Source organism: Coloeus monedula, assembly GCF_965178545.1.
Source record: "Coloeus monedula genome assembly, chromosome: 13".
In the NCBI taxonomy this organism is placed as follows: Eukaryota; Metazoa; Chordata; class Aves; order Passeriformes; family Corvidae; genus Coloeus; species Coloeus monedula.
In genome coordinates, this window is record NC_138793.1 from 9,997,291 (window position 1) to 10,019,154 (window position 21,864).

Consider the following 21,864-nt stretch of genomic DNA (forward strand, 5'->3'; position numbering starts at 1 on the left):
TATTTTGTATCATGTAGGCTTATCAGCCCCTGTGCCAAGAGGAAGAAAAGGAAAAAAAGTGAAGACCCAGGCTAGCACTTTTGATATACACAAAGCAGAATGGCTTCGAAAATACAATCCAGAACATCTTTTGCAAGATGAAGGATACAAAAAGCACATTAAACACCATTGCAACAAGTAAGCAGTAGCTGAAGTGTGAATGTCTTTCGATGGTGGTTTTTTTTTAAGTTTGTTTTTTCTTCTAATTTCTCATTGTCTTAGAAAACACTAGAACAGTTGTGGCAGTAGGAGGAAACAAGTTTGAATGGTGTTGGTTTGATTAGAATAAACAGGTCGTAGTGTATTTGGAGGTGAACGGATGATTTCACATGTAAAATAATTCTGTTAAATTTTTAAAGAAATTGGTTTTGTCTGTGAAGAGATCTCCTGCTAACATGTTTGGGATGCCTTGCAGCAGCCAAGGGACTAAAGAGTGGGAGTGCTTATCAAAGAGACGGAAAGCACTGAAGTTGTGGCCCCTGAATTGTCCATGCTGTTTCCCTGGCATGTTTTCTAGGCTTCGGAGACTCTGAGCTACCAGCTTGTGAAAGCTTAGTCATTCATGGCAGTGACTGAGCTTGGTTTAGATGAATGATATTTCTGTAGCAAAATTTGTCATATTCTACTTGGACAATTCATACAGCTGTAGTCAAGAATTGATGCATGGAGAAGTCATGGGGGTCATGCACCAAATTTATGAGTGACAAGGAATGGAAAGGCTAAGGGGAGGATGTTCATTGTCAGCCCACTCAGTCCTCTCTAAGGGCATGTTCTAAGCAGGAAAAGGGAAATAGCAGTTTGTTCTTAGCAGTATTTTATGAAGCAAGTGAAGAGTGTTCTGCTGACCCTGGTCTTCAGGATTTGAAAGAAGTTTTGCAGTGAAACAATTTGTAAATGTGATAGCAATAAAAGCTCTTAGGTCACCTGAGTCGGATGTTCCCCCCTTTAGAGCTGAAGGAAGTATGTTTTAGGAAAATTACTTGAAATCTGTGTGATATTACAAAACACAGAACAAAACCATCCACAACTATTGAAAGCTCGTAGAGATCTAATATTTGTATTTCTCTTCTTCTTTGTTTAGGGTCTTACTTCGAGTAAGAATGCTGTATTACTTAAAACAAGAAGTCATTGGTAATGAATTCCAAAAGGTCTTTGATGGAATTGATGCCAGGTGAACTATAGAGAGAGTATTTTTGCTTGTTTATTTCAAATGTCAGATGAAAATTCAAAAATCTGCCTAGACCTAAATAAGAAATGTTAAAACTAAATGTGTTTATCCTTAGGCTGTGAGGAATGTATTTCTGTTTTCTCTTTGTTTACTAAACACTTCATCAACTTGACATGAGGAGGTCCTGATTCCTTTATGAGTCTAGCTATATCAACTAAAATAACATGAGTCAAATAGACTGAAAAAGTGAGTGAAAGACAGAATTATGTACTTGACATGCTAATTGGCAGGGTTTCCCGTGCTTTTGATTATGTTCTGTGTATTCTGTTAATGTCTTTATTTTTTATTTAATTTTTTTTTTTAAATGCAAATATTCCTGTTTGGAAATTCTTGAACTCACTGCTACAGGAGCTTGTGGCAGATAGAAAGCTGTAGTTTGATTCACAAACATTAGTGAAAGAACAGTCCCTCTCATGCTGTTAAACACTAGCACAGATAATCCTTGGTTTGCAAAGTTGTGTAAGTACAGATTGCTGGGAGTTGGTGAAGTTCACAGAGAGGAAGAATGCTGTATACTGGTTTTGCTTTTGTATTCTTTCCCTGTTACTGGTTTCTCAAATACAAAATACCAAGCTATCTGGGCATTTTGTATTGCTGGTTTTAGGGATTTACTGTATTTGTGTGCTTGAAGAGAGAAGTTTGAAGTCCTACATAAAGTAGAAATGTACTAAGAGAATATAAAAATTTACTTCTTCCTCGGAATTCTATTGATGTTGGTATGCTCTTGGTGATTCTCTTCAGTGAAATTGATGTTTGGGTTCCTGAGCCAGATCACTCTGAAGTTCCTGCTGAGTGGTGGGATGCAGATGCAGATAAATCTCTTCTAATTGGAGTTTTTAAACATGGTGAGTAATGAGGGTGACTGTATGTGCTTCCCCAGCCCTCAATCTAAAAACACCCTACACTTTTTTTTTAATAGAGTTTACCCTGGACGTTGAATTTTTGCCACTGTTTTTTCCTTTATAGGTTATGAAAAATACAACACTATCAGAGCAGACCCAGCTCTTTGCTTCTTGGAAAGGGTTGGAAAACCAGATGAGAAAGCAGTTGCTGCTGAACAGAGAGCAAATGATTATATGGATGGGTATGGAAGGGAATGTTTTGGGGCCTCAAAGCAAGCAAATTTGAATTTACATGCTGTACCTTATCCTCTTCCTAACTGGTTTTACATGAGTTTGGTGTCATTGTTGTGAGGAGTACTACTTTGATTTTACTGCCATAGAATGGAAAAGAGGAATGGTATAACGGAACCATCGAAGTTTGGGATTTCACAGTTAGGGGGAAAATGCAGCAACTTGTTATTAACAAGGATTCTACCTCGTGTTAATTTATTAATACTACTTAGACACTGAAGTGCAGAAGCCTTCAGAGGTGGAGTGCTATGGAGCTGTTTAACTTGATTTCAGGTCAGCTTTTGGTGTCTTAGTCTTGTGTAGCTGACCTGTGACCCCAGTAGATCAATCTGAGAATTGCTGATAACTGTTGAAAGAGAAAACTGCTTTTATTCATTGCCTCATCAGTGAAGTTTTTAGTTGTGGTCATAAAGAATACTTTTGAATGAGACAGCGAAGTAGGGCAAGCAGGATTCAAGCCAAAGCTGCCATGAAATATTTTCTTCATTTAAAATGAAAGTTAAATACAGTATCTTACTAAATTTAGATCAGTTTTTCTTAATTGAAAAGAGTGTAAGAACTTTTCAATTAGTAGTGTAAAATATTACTAAGATGACTTCTTTTGTGTTGAAATTTTAACAGGGATGTAGAAGATCCAGAATATAAACCAGCACCAGCAATGTTTAAAGATGACATAGAGGTATAGTAGGCACCAATAGCTCCTTTTAACACTCGTTCACTTAGACACGTGGTAATACTTTCACCTTTTTGTTGAGTAAATTACTGTGTCTTTTTCTGTATTTCTCTAAGTTGATAAAGCTTACTCCATGTGTTTCTGAAGTTGTCTGGGTGGGTGGGAATGGTAGGGAATTGTTGCATAGTTCTGTTGTATGCCTTGTTAGCCATTTATCCGAACTATTTGTTACTCTTGTTCTTTGTCATATTCATAAATTGTTGTAAGAGGTAAGTTTAACCTAAATCTCTGGAGAGGGCTGTATTTTAAATTGTGGTCGCTTTTGTTTTTTTTACAGGATGATGTTTCATCCCCAGGTGATCTAGTAATAGCAGATGGAGGTAAATCCATAAAACTTCAAATCTGAGCCAGTTGCCTTTGTGTTTTGAATTGTTTAATTCTTGTGATTCTTAGCTAAAATGTAGTTAGATTGCCTAGTGTAGAGCCATAGACACTAGCAATGATCAACTTCTTTTTTTTTCTCATGACTTGGTCTTCACGTAGATGGACAAATGATGGAAGGTGACAAAATCTATTGGCCCACTCAGTCTGCCTTAACAACACGTCTGCGCCGCCTGATAACAGCTTATCAACGAACAAGTAAAAACAGGCAGGCCCAGCAGATCCAGCCAACATTCCCAGTACAAACCAGTATGATGCAGCCTCCATATGAAGAAGCTGCACTAAATCCAAAGATGGCTGCTAAGATTGAAAGACAGCAAAGGTATGTGCAGCATGCAAATACGCTTTTTCAATCTGCCCTTAGGTAAAAATGGTAAAGACGTAATAATGTGTGAAACAGTGAAGAAAATGACAGAATTTCACATCTTTTTCTTGCTGGTCAAGATGGACAAGAAGAGAAGAAGCTGACTTTTACAGAGTTGTGTCCACATTTGGAGTGGTGTTTGACCCTGAAAGGGGACGATTTGACTGGACCAAGTTTCGAGCAATGGCTCGGCTGCACAAGAAAACTGATGAGAGCTTGGAGAAGTACCTGTATGCATTTATGTCAATGTGCAGGAGGGTCTGTCGTCTCCCCTCAAAAGAAGGTGGGTGTGCATGTTTTTACTTTCTAAATTTGTGTTGTCAGTGCTTACCTTGAAAAGGTTTTTCTTTCATGTGTTGGAAAATAAAAATAGGGGAGGAGGAATTAAGGAAATTGTTGAGAGTAAAATAGAAAGCTTATAGTGGTGAGACAGATAAACTGATCAGAGTCGTCTACTTAAAGTACTGATTTGGCGTTTTTGGCAGATTCTCATTTGTTTTGTTCTTGTACAGAACTTGTGGACCCAAACATTTTTATCCAGCCCATCACAGAGGAACGTGCTTCCCGGACTTTGTACCGCATCGAGCTCCTGCGGAAAGTGCGAGAACAGGCTCTCAGACACCCACAGTTGTTTGAGCGACTAAAGCTGTGCCAGCCAAACCCAGACCTACCTGTCTGGTGGGAATGTGGGACTCATGACCGGGATTTACTTATTGGAGCTGCTAAACATGGAGTTAGCAGGACAGATTATCATATTCTTCGTGATCCTGAACTCTCGTTTATGTCTGCCCAGAGGAACTATAATCAAAACAAAGTGGCTCTCTCGAAGACTTCTACTCCACTCTTGCACCAGTACCAGATGGCATTATCTGCTTCTCCTCTTACACCTCAGTCAAGACTGTCAGATGCTAAAGTGAACGCTTTCGAGGACACAAAAGCTAAAAATGAAAATCTGAAAGAGGACCCTCAGTCTTCTGAAGATGAATCTATGTCTACAGAGGAGACACAGACAATACTGAAATCTGAACCTCTGAGTCCCAAAAATGGCACCCCGATACAAATTACAGACCACAGACCTAGCATGAAGGCTGAGACAGACAGGCGCATGGTGGCAGCAAGGACAGAGCCTCTAACTCCAAACCCAGCTTCCAAAAAACAGAGAGTCAGCAAAAGGGGGTCTGACTCTAGCTCTGACTCAGACTCTGACTCAGATAGATCATCCTGTTCTTCCAGGTCATCATCTTCATCCTCTTCGTCTTCCTCATCTTGTTCGCACTCTCGATCTGGTTCTAGCTCTTCATCATCTTCATCTTGTTCTTCAGCATCTTCATCCTCCTCCTCATCGTCCTCATCATCATCGTCGTCGTCATCATCATCGTCTGAAGAGAGTGATAGTGATGAAGAGGAGGCACAAAAACGTGGTATGTGTGTAGTCTTACTTCTGCAGTATAACTCTTAACTGAGCAAGTTTATTCTTAATGGAAAAATGTCTAAAAAAGGCTATTAAATCCCACAGAAGTAAACTTTATTAAACATTAAGTAAGCATAAATAAACATATTTGCTTGATTCTTCCAAATGAGTTGGAAGAATTTCAGGAATACTGCTTTTTGTTTGCTTCATATCAGTGCCTTGGGTGAGGTACTTAGGATGTTTTGACTGGCTCCCTAAGCAAGGTTGCTGTGCATGTGCTTTGTGTGTGGGAGAGTGGAATGGACAGTGTTTTCTGGAAATATATTATGTGCGTGTGTATTCCCTGCTGTGGTTTCTTTTTTGTTCTAAACAGACTCTTTAGGTTTCCCTGTTTGTTTTTTTCACTCTTGCTCACGTCTTTGTAGCTTCCTCATTGTTCTTTCATGAAACCTGCAAGCTTCCTTCTGTCCAAACTCAAGTCATGTCAGCTGCTTTCTCTTGTGAACTGGAGGTGCCCAAACAATGTTCTTGCACTGAAAATTTTCAAGCACTTAAACACTTTTCAAAAAATTAACTTTAAAAAAAACCTGCTTAGGCAAGACTGAGATGACTGCAGCACATAAGACCACGTAACACAGAGACACAGTGAAAGCTTCGAACTAGAAGCAAAAACCTCTGATAAAGTGATTTGAAGTTTTTAATAACCTAACCATTCATTATTTAATACACTCCTTTCTTTGCTGCTGTGAAGTGTCCTCTACATCCCCCATTGAAATTCAGAATGTGGAAAGATTTCTCTAATGTGTGATACAAATGGTAATAGAGAAGGGAAGAAAATGAAGGTAGCCAGTGGGATTAAAGTATAAGTAAAGAAGACTTTTCTTTCCAATACCTTAGGGAAAAAGGCATTGTGTTAATCAGATGGATCTTCTTGTCCATGGAAATGACAAATGGAAACCATGGGGTTAATTTACTGGGGAAATGATTGCTGGGCAAGTAAAATGCCACTTAAAGAAAATTACTAATATGCTGCTGTGTGTAGCAGGAAAAGGACATTTTCAGAGGAGACAGTTGTATGCAAACAGTAAAACAATGAGAGCAAAGGAATGCTTATATAACATTAAATATTCAGATAGAAATTGTGGATACCATAAGTGTACTACATGTCCAGATATTAGGTTTGTTCTGTGCCAGCCCAGTCTGTTCAGGCAAGTAATCCTGCCTTCCTTGGACTGCAGAATCCCATAAGTCAGTTGGCATTTTTGTTTTGGGGTTTTTTTTGGCAATTTTGCTGTCGGTGTTGAAGAGATTGGTAAATGCTGGAAAGTTCACTTAACTTCATTTGTATTTTAATTTTAAGCCCAGGTTTTATTTCACTGGTTGTACAACAGCAATGACCCTTTACTTTCCACATTTGGAACATCTCTGAAGGGAGTGCTGGATTCTATCAGATGACTCAGTACAGAGCCATTGTTAAAGACAAATTTGATTTCTGTAGAGCTGACCCTCTTACTCCTTGTGCTGATGTAGTAGTTACCTTTTCAGGCAATACTTCTTTGTTGTTTTTTTAGACTATTTCCCCATGTCATAGTGAAACTTCTGTTGTTGTCTGGATGGAGGCAAAAGTGAAATACTAATGATGAGAGAAATATAAGAAAGTCAGAGATCACACTGGAAAGATAATAGGAAAAAATCCTCAGTTATTAAAAATTGAACAATTGAATTATGCAGGCACACATGTTCAAGACATGGAACATGCAGTAAATGAAATGGGCTGTCCTTTAAAGTACTATCCCAATAGATTTGCCATGTGCTGGTGATAGATACCTTTGATTTCAGTTTAGTTCTATACTTTAGTGAATGTAGGCTTGCAAAAGAAATACATAAAGTGAAAACTGTCTGTTAGATTACTCTGAAGCATGTCTGTTTCCAAATAGCTAAATGTTCAACATCTTAAGCTTTGAAATACTAACAGGAATATGTGTGGAATTTATATTCCTAGGAAAGGATCGGCCTGAAAAACCTAAGAGATTAGTTCTTCAGTTTAACTTTGTGTTTGGACTTTCTCTGAACATTGTTGTGTGTATTTTGTTCTCCTGAACCTCTTACAATGAGTGTTTAACTCCCTTACAACATAATGATTTTGATGGTTTTATTTAGCAGAAGGAACTCCACATATAAAAGCCTATGATGAAGAGAGTGTGGCCTCTCTGAGCACCACACAAGATGAGACACAAGACAGTTTCCAGATGAACAATGGGACACCAAATTCCGGTTATCTCCTACAAGGTGGATACATGTTGGCTGCGTCCTATTGGCCAAAGGCAAGTTTATAATGCAACTTTGAAAACCAAAGTAGTAGTTGAAGATGGGCTCTGACATCAGTATTCTGTTAAATATATTAAAACCATGAAGCAGGGGAAATAGCTGTAGGATTTGAATTTTGGGACCTTTTAGTTGTTGTTTTGTTGGCTTCTGAAACATGCATTAAATCCAGATAGTACTTTTCATAATTTTTTGAAGGGGAGCATAACTTTTATGTCACAGGTCCATGTCACTTCGTGAAAAATTACATTCAAAGTGTAAAAAGTTGACTTATATCAAATATAGAGGAGAGTCTTGAATTCAGAAATAAGTGTTTGCTTACAGAACTTGTAATTTTTGCAGTCACAAGTTTTATTTGACAAATAACTATGAAATGATCAGAAAATCCAGTAGTTTCTGGAGTCCTAATGTACCCAGCTGAGTTTATTGGGACTTGAGAACTGTGTGCTATGGAGGTGTGTGAAGTGTTACCTGTGTTTGGTGTCTAAAGAAGGGGAATGAGGAATAATGTGGTTTTGGAAGCTAAAAGGAGACATGAATAAAAAGACTGTAGATTTAGTTTTATAAATGCTATTTGCTGTGTGTTATGGTGGTGGCTCACAGGTTCAGATCCTGCTAGCATTGAGTCAAAGCCACACATACAAATACTACTTTGGTAGTTACCGTATCTTTCCTTTAAAAATCAGGGAGACAGTATATTTCAAGCATTTGCCAGACCCTGTACACATGAGAGAGATTGCACATTTGTTTACATGTACATAGTGAAGTTAAGTACAGAGGTAGCTTTCACAGACTTACAGGAAATCAGTACAAATCCAGGAACTTAACAATCTTCAAGTCCAGAAATAATGTCATTTCTCTTCTCTGTAGAATTAAGAGCTAATACATCAATGTAACAGTGTTGGTAAGCATTGGTCTTACAAAGTGATTTTCTCTGTGTTTTAGGATCGAGTTATGATTAACCGACTTGACAGTATTTGTCAGACAGTGTTGAAAGGTAAATGGCCTTCAGCCCGAAGGAGCTACGACAGCACTACAGTGGCATCGTTCTACACCACCAAACTGCTGGATAGCTCGGGGGCAGCTGCAGAGTACAGTGAGCCCAGTGCACCCACACCCCCTCTTGCAACTGTAAAAGAAGAATATGACCAATCACCCCAGCTGTCAAAGGTGAAGAAGCATGTACGAGAAAAGGAGTTTACAGTGAAAATCAATGACGTATGTTTATTTTTATTGCCCTAGGACCTGGTTGCGATTGCGGTGTGCGGCATGCTTTACCTGCAAGTGGCTGCCTGCTCTCACTCTCACTTCCTTCACACACTTGTTTGTGGGTATTTGGGTCTGCTGCTTCTGGGCACTGAGTGTTTGGGGTTTGGGTTTGGTTTTTTGGGGAGGGGGTTTTTTTGTGTCCTTTTTTTCTTTTTTTTTTTCTTTTTTTTTTTAATTTGCTTAAGCCACTGGAAGAAATCATTATTTTTCTCTCTGAACTGAATTTTTGCCATGCTGATGCTTCCTCAGACAGCTTGTTTTATGCTGTTTCTAACAAATGAAATGGTTAGTATAAAAAGGTATTTCTGCTGTTAATCTTTTTTTAAACATTCCAGCAAGCTCTTTATTATTTCATGGTCTTTTAGAGGATTACAGGAAAATTTCCTGGTTTAAATACAAGCTAGAAGCTTCAAATATTTTGTTTATGTGTAGTTTGAGATCTGTTTGTAGCACGTAAGAATATATGACTATTTGCTCTTGTAGTTGGGTCTAGGACTGGATTCAGGAGGTAAACAGCTTACTAGTGTCTGGATTTTCCAGTTCAAATGAAATATCTGTTCAAATGTTGGTTTTACATGGAAGAGTGAGGTTGTATAAGGTCTAACATAGTGTTTTCATTCTTTCTTAATTCTTTTGGAGTAACTGTATGTGAAAACCCTGATTATAAAGTAGTTATTTCTGCTTCAGCAGAAGCTCTTCTAACCCTGGCATTTATTTAACAGGAAGGTGGTTTGAAATTGACTTTTCAGAAGCAGGGACTGTCTCAGAAAAGGCCATTTGAAAGCGAGGAGGGTGCATTGGGTCAGCAGCAATATCTGGCTCGGCTACGTGAACTCCAGAATGCTTCAGAAACCAGCCTTGTCAACTTCCCAAAATCACTTCCCAAATCAGGTACATAAAGTATCAGAGAGCAGAAGGGTAATCTAGTATTAAATTTTCTGTGTTCTTCTGTTGATGTCCATGGATCAGCAGTGGAGAGAGATGTTTGCAATGTTGCTGTTCTAAACTGCAATCTGGAGAAATTCTATCTAGTGTGGAGACACTCTCCAGTTTGGAGCACCTGATACTTTGTCTCAGTGTCAATTACTGTAATGTTCATTTTTTAGAATGATGCCATTATACACTGTAAACATCCCCCCTCCAAGAAAATTTTAGTACAGTGCATCACCATGCACTGACAGTAATCAGTTTAACTCAGAACTTAATGTGGCTACTTTTAAGTTAAATGACAAGTTCCAGATTTATGCCTCTGTCAATTTGCACTCTTCATAATCTTTCTTGTGTCTCCTATAAAGAGACAGTGGAGGACAATAATCTAGAATCAATTTTTGATTTATAGCCAAGAACTTACAGCTTGTTTCAGAACAAAGTAACAGTAGGTATACTCTGACAAAAATGAGCCTGAAGTAAGGAGTTAACATTTGGATTAAAATACTTGACATTATTAGAAATGGGTTCTCAATTTAGTCCAGCTTCTGCTTAAATTTTGTAACATACCATTAAGGTCTTGCTAAACATTTATTTAGGAATGTCTGCCTCTCTGTGTATGTGATGTCAACAGTTTTCAACAGCTATCATCCCTGAACAGATTAATTTGGAGGGGGTGGAAGGGCAGTAATGAAATTTTCATAGTAAAGTGGCTTTCAGAGCCTGTTATTTATGATGCTTTAAATAATCAAAAAACAAAGGGCAGTTTGTCTTAGCTATTACATCTAGAAATTGTATGCACTCACACTACTTCAAGTAATTTTATTTTATTTTTTTATTCAGACATGTTTCTCTTTATAAACAAGCATCTGACTCAAGTTTTATTGCATTATTCTTAGGTACTTCCAGTCACTTAACAGCCAGTGCCAATGGAGTCATAGTTGACAGTCAGCCTGTAGTCAAAAAGAGACGAGGAAGAAGGAAGAATGTGGAGGGGGTTGATGTCCTCTTCATGAATAGAAATAAACAGCCTAACCATGTAAGTAAACTTGATTTTTGTATCCAAAAAATAAGATCAAAATTATTATTAGTGCCTTAACTGAGCATAACCAGCTGTCCCTGTCCCTGTTCAACTTTTGGGTTTGGGATTATTTTGCTGATAGTTTATGATTACACAGATGAGAACTTCATGAAGTGTCATTAAATATTAGATATATAGAATATTGATAATTGTTTTTAAAATGTAACTTTAATTCTGATGAATTTTAACAATGTATTATTAGAAATTTGTGGCTTGACATAGCAACACTTCCTGACGTGCTTTCCTGTACATCTGTTATGGGACCTGATTGGGCAGTGACTTGAAGGGATTTCTGTGACATGAGCAGTGCCCAAGTCCTTGAGTGTGCCCTTAGTGATCTGCAGGACTGTGGCCTTCATTGACTTACACATGAAATAATTGTGATGGTTTGTTTTCAATGCAGAAAGTCAGATGTCTTTAATTTCTCCAGGTTAATCCAGGTATTAACTCCTGTCAGGTTGCTGCAGGCATAAACCCAGCACTCACTTACACGCAGTCCCAAGGCATGCTTGATGCAGAGAGTCCCGTTCCTGTTATTAACCTAAAAGATGGAACAAGGCTTGCAGGTGATGATGCCCCCAAAAGAAAAGATTTAGAAAGGTGGCTTAAAGAACATCCTGGATATGTTGAAGATTCGGGAGCTTGTATTCCTGTGAGTATTTCTTTCACCTCTCTCTAGCTAAATAGTAAGATATTTCTCATATGGTGTATTTGGGTTTGTATTCTATGTTACAGGGAATTATTTCCTTGTTCTTCCATTCCACTTAGGAAAAGGAAAATACCCGTTTCTTTTTACAACGTGAGGTCTGCCAGCTGTCCTTTTGTCTCACAAGTGTAATTGCCAAGATAACCAATACTAAATCAAGACATTTGATCTTTGTATTGTTTCACTTAGGATTTAAAATATTATCTAGAATAAGAAAAGTCATATTACTATGGTACTGATGATTGGAGCTGAAAATGTGTAACAGCATATTTAGTGATGTGGAAGAGGATTAAAGACTTTCCTATGGAATGTATCTCATACCTACATTACAGTGCTATGGTAGTGATGTTTGTGTGGGTATGATCTTCTCATTATGTTACTTCCAAATTTGAGATTTGTTAATATTGAGCAGAATGTAAGAAAATCTTGTGTGTGACGTCTGGAATAACAACCTTACTTCTCCATGAAGATGTTACAATTCAAAACAGCAGCAATGTTCAGGACAGTTAAAGCACTGTTAAAAACTGGAAATTAGTAAAACAAAGCAATGGGCAAAGGCATCAGGGAAATGATGTACTGTTTACTGCTTAGTAAATGATTGTGATTAGTAAATAGGTATTGTTATTAAAATATTTCTGAAGTTGGAGTTGACCTCAAGTGAATGCCTGACTCAAGAGAATGCACAGAGATCTTACTGTTTTTAAGTAGTTATATCAGAAAGATAATTGGCTTTTTAATTCCTTTATAACAGAGGATGCAGCTGCATGATGGGAGGCCCAAACAAAAAAGACACCGCTGTCGAAACCCCAATAAACTGGATGTTAACAGTTTAACTGGTGAAGAACGTGTCCAGCTCATAAATAGAAGAAATGCGAGAAAGGTATTCATTATACTCATACTCCCCAAATGAAAAATTACTCCAGATGAAGAACTTGATATACTATGCTTGCTAGAATGTTCCCAGTATACAAATGAAAGGTTTTTGGTTTAAAGTTTTGGCACAGAGCAAAAAAGTCAATTACAATATTTTGGTACGTGTTTTGCAACTGGGAAAATATGTAAGATAGAAACATGGTTTATGTTCAGATAGAACTGAACACTCAGAGTGGTGCAATGTTTGTCATTGACTCAGAGGCAGGGCCACTAAAATACGTTTTCAAAATATGTGATCAAAGTGGCAACTTCATCAGGAGTTCGAAATGTCTTGTAATCTTCTCATTACTATTTTTGACATAATTAAAATTATATTGGTAGTATATCCAGCAGAGAAGCTTGTCCATTGGAATTAAGAATCCTGTGTACTGGATTTTTTTTCTTTTTTCAGTAATATCTGGCATTTGCCCTTTATGGATCACCAGTAGATATTGGCTGTCAGTCACATTTTTAGGTGCAATGTTAGGGGAACAGGAGAACAAAAGGAGAAGGGGAATTCTCATGTTAAAACACAGCAGTGGAAGATGTGAGAGCAGGCATTGAATTGAATTTTTGTACAGGTGATCAAAGTTTGGGAACAGCACAGTGCATTTGAATAGGCTCTGGGGAAGGCTAAAGGCAATATTCAAGAAAAGGATGCAGAACATTACTGGTGTCTGTTGAACAGATCTGGCCAGATGTGTGTGATGTTGTCTTTGAATGTCAGTATAGCACCAGAGCAGCAGTCCAGTGGGAATCTTTGAGCTGTTGTGTCCATGTATGGAGTGTTTGCCCTTTCTCTTGTTGCACTGCCAGCTTTTCTTTTTGTTAGAGCAGCTGCAAGGGAAGCAGGATGGGGTTTTTTTGTATGCTGCTATATTAAGGTACATCTGTACAGGAGAGCGAGGCAGAATTTGAGTCTTTAATCTCTTCAGTGTATTGAGACAGCAGCTCTAAAGGGGAACCAGAATGGTTTGTGAGTCTCTGGAAACTGGGATCTGTGGCTGCTCTTCAGTAAGCTCTGCCCTGAGGGATCTTGTCAAAGCTGAGGATCAAGGAGTGAGAGATCTGATCTCTGTGTACTGTGAAAACCTGTGTTTTCATGATAGCTTTTTTCCCCTCAAACTTCCACTCCATAGTTGGCACTTGGATACTTTATTAATCTCAGTTTTTCCATATATAAGTTGTCCTCAACTTCTCTGCATCACCGAACTCGTTTCGTCTCATTTTCTTTTATAGTTTTGTAACACTGTGAGTAGCAGAGGGTGAGGGACCAAAAGTAGCCTAGAAAAATATGAGTTTAAGTTGCAGTTTATAGAGAAAGTTAAGCAGAAATTGGAGAATTTTTCCTTTTTTCTTTCTGGATCTGAATAATACCTCCCATTAATTTAAAAGCTTGCTTTCTTGCTTATGTGCTTTTATTAGGATATGCTGTTCAGCAATTTTAACCTGGCCTTTTTTGCATGAAAAAACTCAAGAATTTATTTCATGATGGCAGAGCCTCTTAAAAGAAGTATTTCTAGAAGTTGACTGAGATGATAGAATAGGATTGATATATTAAATAAAGGAAAAGTCTAACAGGGTTGTACTTACAACCTTCTTGGTAATAACTGCACCACTGTTGTTCTCTGTTCATGTGGTTGCTCTTCCATTCATTGCATGTCTAAATAAACATTAAATATTAAACATCAGTGGGAATGTCAAATATCGAAGTCTCAAACTGAGTTTAATAGATGAGTTTGAATTTTGTAGATTTAGAACAAATCATGTACACATTTACCACCAGGAGTCAGTCAAAAGCTGGATCATGCTCAGTGATAATTTGAAGTGAGGCTTTATTTGTGCTGTAATATGTAAAAGGTAAAAATGAAACAGTGTCAGGTGTTAATGTTGCCTTTTTTCTTATCAGTTGTCACATATTCACTGACTCTTATTTTCTGCTTCTCAGGTTGGAGGTGCATTTGCTCCCCCTCTGAAGGATTTGTGCAGGTTCTTGAAAGAAAATCCAGAGTATGGAGTGGCTCCTGAGTGGGGAGAAGTTGTAAAACAGTCTGTGAGTATTTGCAGAATAAGATAACCATGACATGAAATGTATATGAAAGAAAACAAGGCAAACAGAAAAAAAATGCATGCCAAGAGGTGTGATTTTCGTTTCTGGTATTACAGTAACAGCGAACATGAGTCAATGTCAGCTTTCTGCCAGCTTAGTTCAGTAAATGCTTTGCTGGCACAGCTGGAGTAGGAGAAAGGTGGAACAGTGACTGGCAACCCCAAATTAGAGATCTTGTTGAAGATGCTGTAATACTGTGACTTCTCATGTCTTAAATGTAGCCCTAGTGGCTTTTAGGAAAGATACTAGCCAAGGAATTATTTATGAGTAAGAATATTTTCTCTAAAGTTCCAGTTAGGAAGAAAAAAAATGCTTAATCTTAAATATTTTACTTTCAGTGTGCACCTTTGAGAAATTAGGATACTGAGGATACTATCAGTTAGTCTTGCCTTGAAGATAACGACATATTTTGAACTTCAAAAAGTTGTGCTGTATAGTGTACACCTCTGAATATGGGTAATAAATAGTAGCAGAATTATTTTAAGAAAGTAGTAGTTATCTGCAGTAGGGAAGAACAGAACTTGTTCTGAATTCCTGTAGTTGTATTAAGCTAATATAAATTAAGAGTTATTTGCTGGGGGAAAAAAGGCAATTGTACTGTGGAGTTGCATAATAATTGATCTTATGATTGCCATTTTAAAAAGGAAATTTCAAGACCATGCATTTCAAAGGGAATATTGGTGTTCATTGCAACTCTTTGTTAGGTAGGAGGACTGAGAGTGGTGAAGTAATACTCTACAAATCCTAAATAGAAGTACTCTGAATTTAATTTAAATTCAAGTTGAGTCTTTATTGTTTATTCTTCAGTTTATGGATGAGATGAAATATGAGGACATTAAAGAGACACTAGCAGTAATAAAAAAGGCTCAGAGATTGTTGGTCTGTGGGCAATCACACATATTTAACTTTAAATTGAAAACTAATTAAACTGTCAAGTGATTGCTGTGTGATAATATTTCAAAGCAGTGCTGGTTTAGAACTTAGATTGAGCTTCTCCTATAATTAGCTATATTTGGCTTGATGTGTCAGGAAACCAGTAAGGATGAGTTAGCAGAGGGTGTGAGAAGATCTGTGTGTGGCCCTCACAGTGGAGATGGGCCTGTAGACATTTGGGATGTGGTAGCACAAAATCATCACAAATTCCAGAGACTTGTCTGGAGATCAAGCCTTTGACACTGTTCTGTACACTTGAGTCCTCCATTTGCTTTTCTTTTGCCATCTTTAAGCTCTCAAAATACACTAAAAGTGCCCCTGTGTCTCTCCCAGGGCTTCCTTCCAGAAGGAATGTTTGACCGTATCCTCACAGGCCCGGTGGTGCGGGAAGAAGTGAGCCGGAGGGGGAGGCGTCCCAAAAGCGAGATCGCCAAGGCAACAGCAGCTGCAGCGGCCGCCTCTGCTGCCAGCGTGTCCGTCAACCCCCTGCTGACCAATGGATTGCTGCCAGGAGTGGATCTGCCCAGTCTTCAGGCCTTACAGCAAAACCTGCAGAACCTGCAGTCGCTGCAGGTGACAGCAGGATTGATGGGAATGCCAGCTGGCTTAGCTGCTGGAGGAGAGGCCAAGAACATGGCTGCCATGTTCCCCATGCTGCTGTCAGGGATGGCTGGATTACCAAACCTGCTGGGCATGGGAGGACTTCTGGCAAAGTCGACAGAATCCATTTCGGAGGAGAAAAAGGGAAGCGATTCAAAGGAGACAGATACAAAGAAAGAAAGGACAGAAGACCAAAATACGGATACTGGTGGTGAAAACTCTGTTTCAAGTTCTCCTTCAACATCCTCTGCCGCTGCAGCTGCCAATCCTCTCTCTCTTAACCCTTTACTTTTGTCCAACATACTTTACCCAGGGATGCTTCTCACTCCAGGCCTTAATCTTCATATCCCACCTTTGTCTCAGTCTAATATTTTTGATGTACAGAACAGTGAAAGTAATGACACAGGCTCAGCCAAGCCCACAGAGGAAAAGGAGGAAAATTCTAGGGTTAGAGATCAGGATGACAAAGGGGGAACAGAGCCAAGCTCTCACAATGAAAACAGCACAGATGAGGGTTCAGAGAAAGCAGATGCTTCATCTGGATCTGACAGTACATCGTCTTCATCTGAGGATTCGGATTCGAGCGATGAAGACTGACCCCAGACTCTGCACTTAAATTATAAACTGATTTTGAATTTATTCTTTAATTATTTCATTGTAAATAACCCAGTGTTGAGTGCATCAATGATTTACTGACCGAACATTTCAGTATTTGTTTAGAAGTGCAAACTGCTTTCAGAGACGTTTTGCATGTAATATTTCTTGAAGTTCATAAGTTTCTGAACTTGTATGTACTATCAAATACACAATGGTGTAAAATTACAACAAAAGGCATTATAATTTTGTTGGGGGGTTAATTTTATGAAAATAATGCTCAAGTAAGAGCTGTATATTTAATATATTTGCAGTGAACACAGAATACTTTATGCATATTATTGATTTAATTTGAATATAGTTTTACAGCCTCCTTGACACTTATAATTTACAGATCAAAACTCAGCAATAATTTGGGCAGCTAATGAATGTCATGAAAGCTGTAGAATCTACATCACCATCCATTGCTTTAATTACATGAAAATGCTCTAGTGTTGTGATGCACTGCTGTTTCCAATTCAGGTACAAGTGTGTTTAAAAGAAGATAAATTTTTCCCAATCAGCCAATTAAACTGGCTACCTGTTACCTCAGCTGAGTTAGTTTAGGAAGTTTACATTGGTTTCTATTACTTGTTTTCAGGTTTTGTTTTGTTTTTTAAAGACATCCTGTATAGCATGTTAAAATCTGAGTTATTTGAGATAAGACTGTTGGGGTTTTTTTTCCCCCTTACTGCAACTGTTGTCTTCAACAGCAGTAAGGGGAAATTAAAGCAAAAACTGTCTTACCTCATGCTACTTGGCACCATGTAGATCTATTTAGTTTACACCTTGCAAAGTTTTGGGCTCCCTCTGCAGAATAAAAAGTCCCAAAATGAGGAGTAGTTTCCCCAAGACTCAGAAGAGGCAAACTGTCATAAAGTGCCACTGAAAAGACCTTTCAACACTGCATAATTCATGTAAAAATTGTTTGTTTGCTTTGTTTGTGTAGATTTCTATTTGTGTTTTATGTCATAAAACCTCCTGGAGTTCCCAGTTAATAATGGTAAATAAAGTACAGATAGTTTTGAACTCCTTTTGAGTTTAAACTTCTCTGCAGATTTAAATCTGATTAAATATTATCCAAAATCATTATTGGGATATCACTTCATATATTATGCTGAGTTACCCACTAACGAAAAAGCACTTTGAATAGTAAGGAAGACAAATTATTCCTAGAAAACGACAGTAACAGGGCATAAGGCATCTGTTTAAGTCCAAATCCTTAGAACCCTTTACTATATAAAATCTGTCTAAGATTTGATGTGTGATATGATTCCTCCTTCTTAAGCTGCTATTACTCTGACACAGTCGAGGCCCAGATTCACATTTACAGAACTTCTGAACTGACTGAGACTTCAGTTGACCGTGGTTACATCATTTGCGGTCCAAGAATAGGCAAGTGTTAAGAGAAAATAGATACAGGTACTAGTGAAAGTCATGGAAAAAGCTTTACAAAGGGATAAATTTAAAAATAAAAAACAAAAACTGTATATTTTGATATAGTTCTGTTGCTTGCTTGTACAGTAAAACAACTGTGTTGTTTTTTATCAAGAACTTTACCAATGAAATATAAGTTTCTATGTGCAAAATAACTAGCCCCATGATTAGAAGCAGTATTAGATGTAATTACACAATTATACAAGTACCATTTGGATTGTGCTGGTTACGTATTTTCCCAGATAGTATTCTGATTTTTGGCCCTTCATGCAGTGTCTTAGCAATAGTGAAAATCAAAAACTGCCAAGAGAAGGGGGTAGCAATTCATCATTAAAAGAAAAAGTATTTCATATTTAATATTTTGCCCTTTGTAATATAGCACTTTTATTTAACTAGGATGCATCTATGAAATAGCCAAAGTTTTACAAGCAGTTATTAACTTCGTTTGCTGATGGAGTATGTCAACAATACCATCACTTCCCACCCTTTCCCCACAAAACAAGTCCTAAATCTTGTGGCTAAAACCTAATTTATATCAGATTTATGAAATAAAGTATTTTCCTATTATGGTCAAGTAAGTTTGGTTACTGTTCTAGTGATTCTTTCTATGTAATAAGGCAATTACAGTTTCAAGTAAAGAAGGCTGGTGTAGACTTGAACATAATTATATTTGGGTTATTTTTCATCAGTTTGATCCAGAGGGGGAAAAGTGTCCCACTATCAGCTAAACTATATGCAAATACGGTTGTATAAAGTTAAGGGTTATAAGGAAACCTCAGTAGAATTACACTAATACTGAAGTTAAAATTAAAAGGATATCCAAGGTGATGATAAAGTGTGTGTTGGTAGTTACTAAAAAAACCTTAGCTGTTATTGCCTTGTATTTCTATCCCTTGTTTCAGGCTTCATGATCCAAGTCTTAGTCCAGGTTTTTTTTGGACATTTGCAATATTTGCCAGTTGTGTTCTGTGTAGTCTGAATTTGCTTTCTGTAGTTGAACAAGCGTCTTAAAAAGTCATTTGTAATTTATTGAATTACTTTCTATGATGTTCTATAGAGCAAATGGAAGTTTAATTATTTTTTATTAAACATATTCTTTGACTACCCGTGATGTCAGCCTCAGTATGTGAAAGTAATGCTGTGTAAGGATTAAACATGTATCTTCCAGCAGCAAAAGTCAAGTTTTAAAACTGAGATTATTCTTAAGACGTTAAAAAAAGCCCTGCAAACAAGCCAAGGATGCAACACTCACACCTACTGCCAAAGACCATGGTTTACTCTTGTATGATTTTACTGGGAATCAATTGCTTCTAGTGCTCTTGTCTTCCAAACAAAACCAGCTGTCGTTCCCACCCTTCAATACTTATGGTTAGAAAGGAGTGTACGGCCTAGGTTCTGGTCAGGAAGTTACCTTAATTTTAAATAAGCATGTTGGCAGTGAAGTAAGTACCTTTTCAGCCTTTCTTTTTAAAACCTTGCATTACTTTCCACATCTTTATTAAAGCAATTAATTGTGTACCCAGCACTTATTATTGCATGTATTTCACACAGGGCAGACATTTGTCCTGAACCCAAGTTGTTTCCTGCTTGTCCGGTGCCACCTAGTTTTAACCTGGCATTACATTTGAATGATTCAATGGTATCCTTATTTATTTCAGTCTGAATTTTGTCTTCATATCCCAATCATCCTTTCTGAGCTTCTGCTTCCTCAGATCTGTACACAGGTGATAAAATTGCGCATACACATGAGCTCTGTTCCCAAGTTCTCTTTCTTTTTTCTTTGGAAATCCTGCAAAATCTCTAATAGTATTTTTTTAAATTTATTTTTAGAATTCAGTCTTCTTGGTGTATAAATTAAGATACAAGGATCTATTTCTCAATGAAACTATTCCCAAGGAACAGGTGATCTAGGCACTATATTGGTGGTTAGTTTCTTGCACTCGTTTGAAATTTTTCCAAACACTGTGTGGGGGTATGATGATTAGATAAGACTCTTAACAAGGTGTCGAGGGCAAAGTCTTGTCCTGTTTGTTATATTTTGTCTCTGAGAAAATGATTGATGCCATGTTACTAAGTAATAAATTTTTCATGGATTGCTCAGGGTGACAGTGCTGATCACCCATTAAAATGAAGGTTTGAAGAAGGTCTAATTCAAGCTGTAGTGAGATGAAATGTGCGTGGTGTTCAGGGTTAGTATAAAGGGATATGCACAATAGTGTTACAATAAATTATTTATGATGCGCAAATTATAACATCTAGTTTTATAAGCAGTTTCTGATCTAGTTCTATTACACCTATAATTACCTTCCACGTGAGCAGGCTGTTTCAGTGCAATGGGGATTTACACTGCTATTATAGCTGACCAACATTTACAATGTTATATCTGTACGTTGTTGGGACCTTGGGCTCATGGTGTCTGCAGAGGAGACTAATTGTACTGGTGTAGCCACAGGAGTTTACAAAATAACTGTCCTGGCTTATCTAAACGTCCCTAATGTTACGCAAACAGACAGTATAATTTCTTTGTTACATTTAGAGGAAAAGGAAATAAAGATAATAGCGTTCCAAGGTTTTTTATTTTTTTTTTCTTGAATGCTGCCTCCTTTTAGGTTCTCCCATGCAATGAAGGAAGGAAAATAAAATGCCCAAGATCCTGCATGAAGTTACACTGCAAAATGAGGACTTGTTTGCTCTGCCTCCTGTGTACTTCCAGTCTGAACAAGGCCTGACAGTGCACAAATCTCATTAGTGTTCCAGGTAAGGTCTCATGAATAGAAGGGAGGCTGGTTTGGGAAATTCTTGGGATCCTGATGTCAAATACAGTATCATCATCTCTCGTTCCCTAGTGCTCACCAAAACCAACAGCAGTGCTCACACTGTTTTCTGTTCTCAGAGGATAAAAGTGTTTGATTTGGGAACTGCCATGTCAGCTCCTCTACTTGACACCATTTGACCTGTGTGCAGCTGCTCAAAGCAGGGGACAAGAGCATGTTCACGGGGAAAATTTCTGAGACTGCAGGACAGTAAAAAATGTATGTTACTGTGGGGTAGCCGAGCAGCTGTGAGGGACTCGAGCTGAGAGGGTGTTTGTGGCTATTACTTGTGATACTGGTAGATCTAACATGGAGTCCAGTAGTGGAAAGGATTTAAGTAATTAACATGCCAAATGAGGATAACTCTTTATTATTCTTACATCTTTTTAATGGGGGAGGAGTGGGAGGGAAAGAGGGGAGAGGTAAAGTGGAAAAACAAGTGAAGCTGAGTGCTCAGGGCTAAAAAAAGATTTCACTAAAATGTTACTTGTCTAAGTTTTCAGTACACCATTAAATGAAAACTTTAAAAAAAGTTTTCTACACAAGAGCAGTCAAGTTAAACCATTTATTTACGAAGTCTGGATGCATAAAACCATAGAGAAGTACACAGGTGTAATCACAGCATAATAAGCTTCCCTTTAACCTCAGCTTTGTTTATCTTTCAATATTGTGGGTGTTTGTTCCTCTTTTTTTTTTTATATAAAGCATTTTTAAAAAGTAGATGAATGTTTCTCAGTAGAAATTAAATACTGTAATAAGTTATTGCTGCTTTGTGCTTTAGTAGATACTGTAAATTTAGCTAAACAGAAAAGCCCTACGTCATTTATAT

General features: G+C 37.7%; 1 protein-coding gene across 5 annotated transcripts in view; it reads left to right on the plus strand.

The window, feature by feature from the left end:
• Positions 1-19,326, plus strand: part of CHD9 (chromodomain helicase DNA binding protein 9) — an 87,199-nt gene extending 67,873 nt beyond the window's left edge. For 2 of the 5 annotated variants that reach the window (XM_082289829.1, XM_082289830.1), the window contains 17 exons: positions 18-177; positions 1,121-1,210; positions 2,009-2,112; positions 2,234-2,351; positions 3,022-3,079; positions 3,411-3,453; positions 3,617-3,836; positions 3,959-4,161; positions 4,391-5,299; positions 7,450-7,613; positions 8,560-8,832; positions 9,606-9,774; positions 10,710-10,849; positions 11,322-11,543; positions 12,349-12,477; positions 14,458-14,562; positions 15,886-19,326. In XM_082289829.1, coding sequence (XP_082145955.1) covers positions 18-177; positions 1,121-1,210; positions 2,009-2,112; positions 2,234-2,351; positions 3,022-3,079; positions 3,411-3,453; positions 3,617-3,836; positions 3,959-4,161; positions 4,391-5,299; positions 7,450-7,613; positions 8,560-8,832; positions 9,606-9,774; positions 10,710-10,849; positions 11,322-11,543; positions 12,349-12,477; positions 14,458-14,562; positions 15,886-16,749 — 3,971 coding nt within the window. In that variant the 3' untranslated portion in view covers positions 16,750-19,326. The remainder of the gene's footprint in view (positions 1-17; positions 178-1,120; positions 1,211-2,008; positions 2,113-2,233; positions 2,352-3,021; positions 3,080-3,410; positions 3,454-3,616; positions 3,837-3,958; positions 4,162-4,390; positions 5,300-7,449; positions 7,614-8,559; positions 8,833-9,605; positions 9,775-10,709; positions 10,850-11,321; positions 11,544-12,348; positions 12,478-14,457; positions 14,563-15,885) is intronic. The other 3 variants (XM_082289831.1, XM_082289832.1, XM_082289833.1) reach the window with 3 other exon arrangements.
• The last annotated feature ends 2,538 nt before the right edge of the window (positions 19,327-21,864 follow it).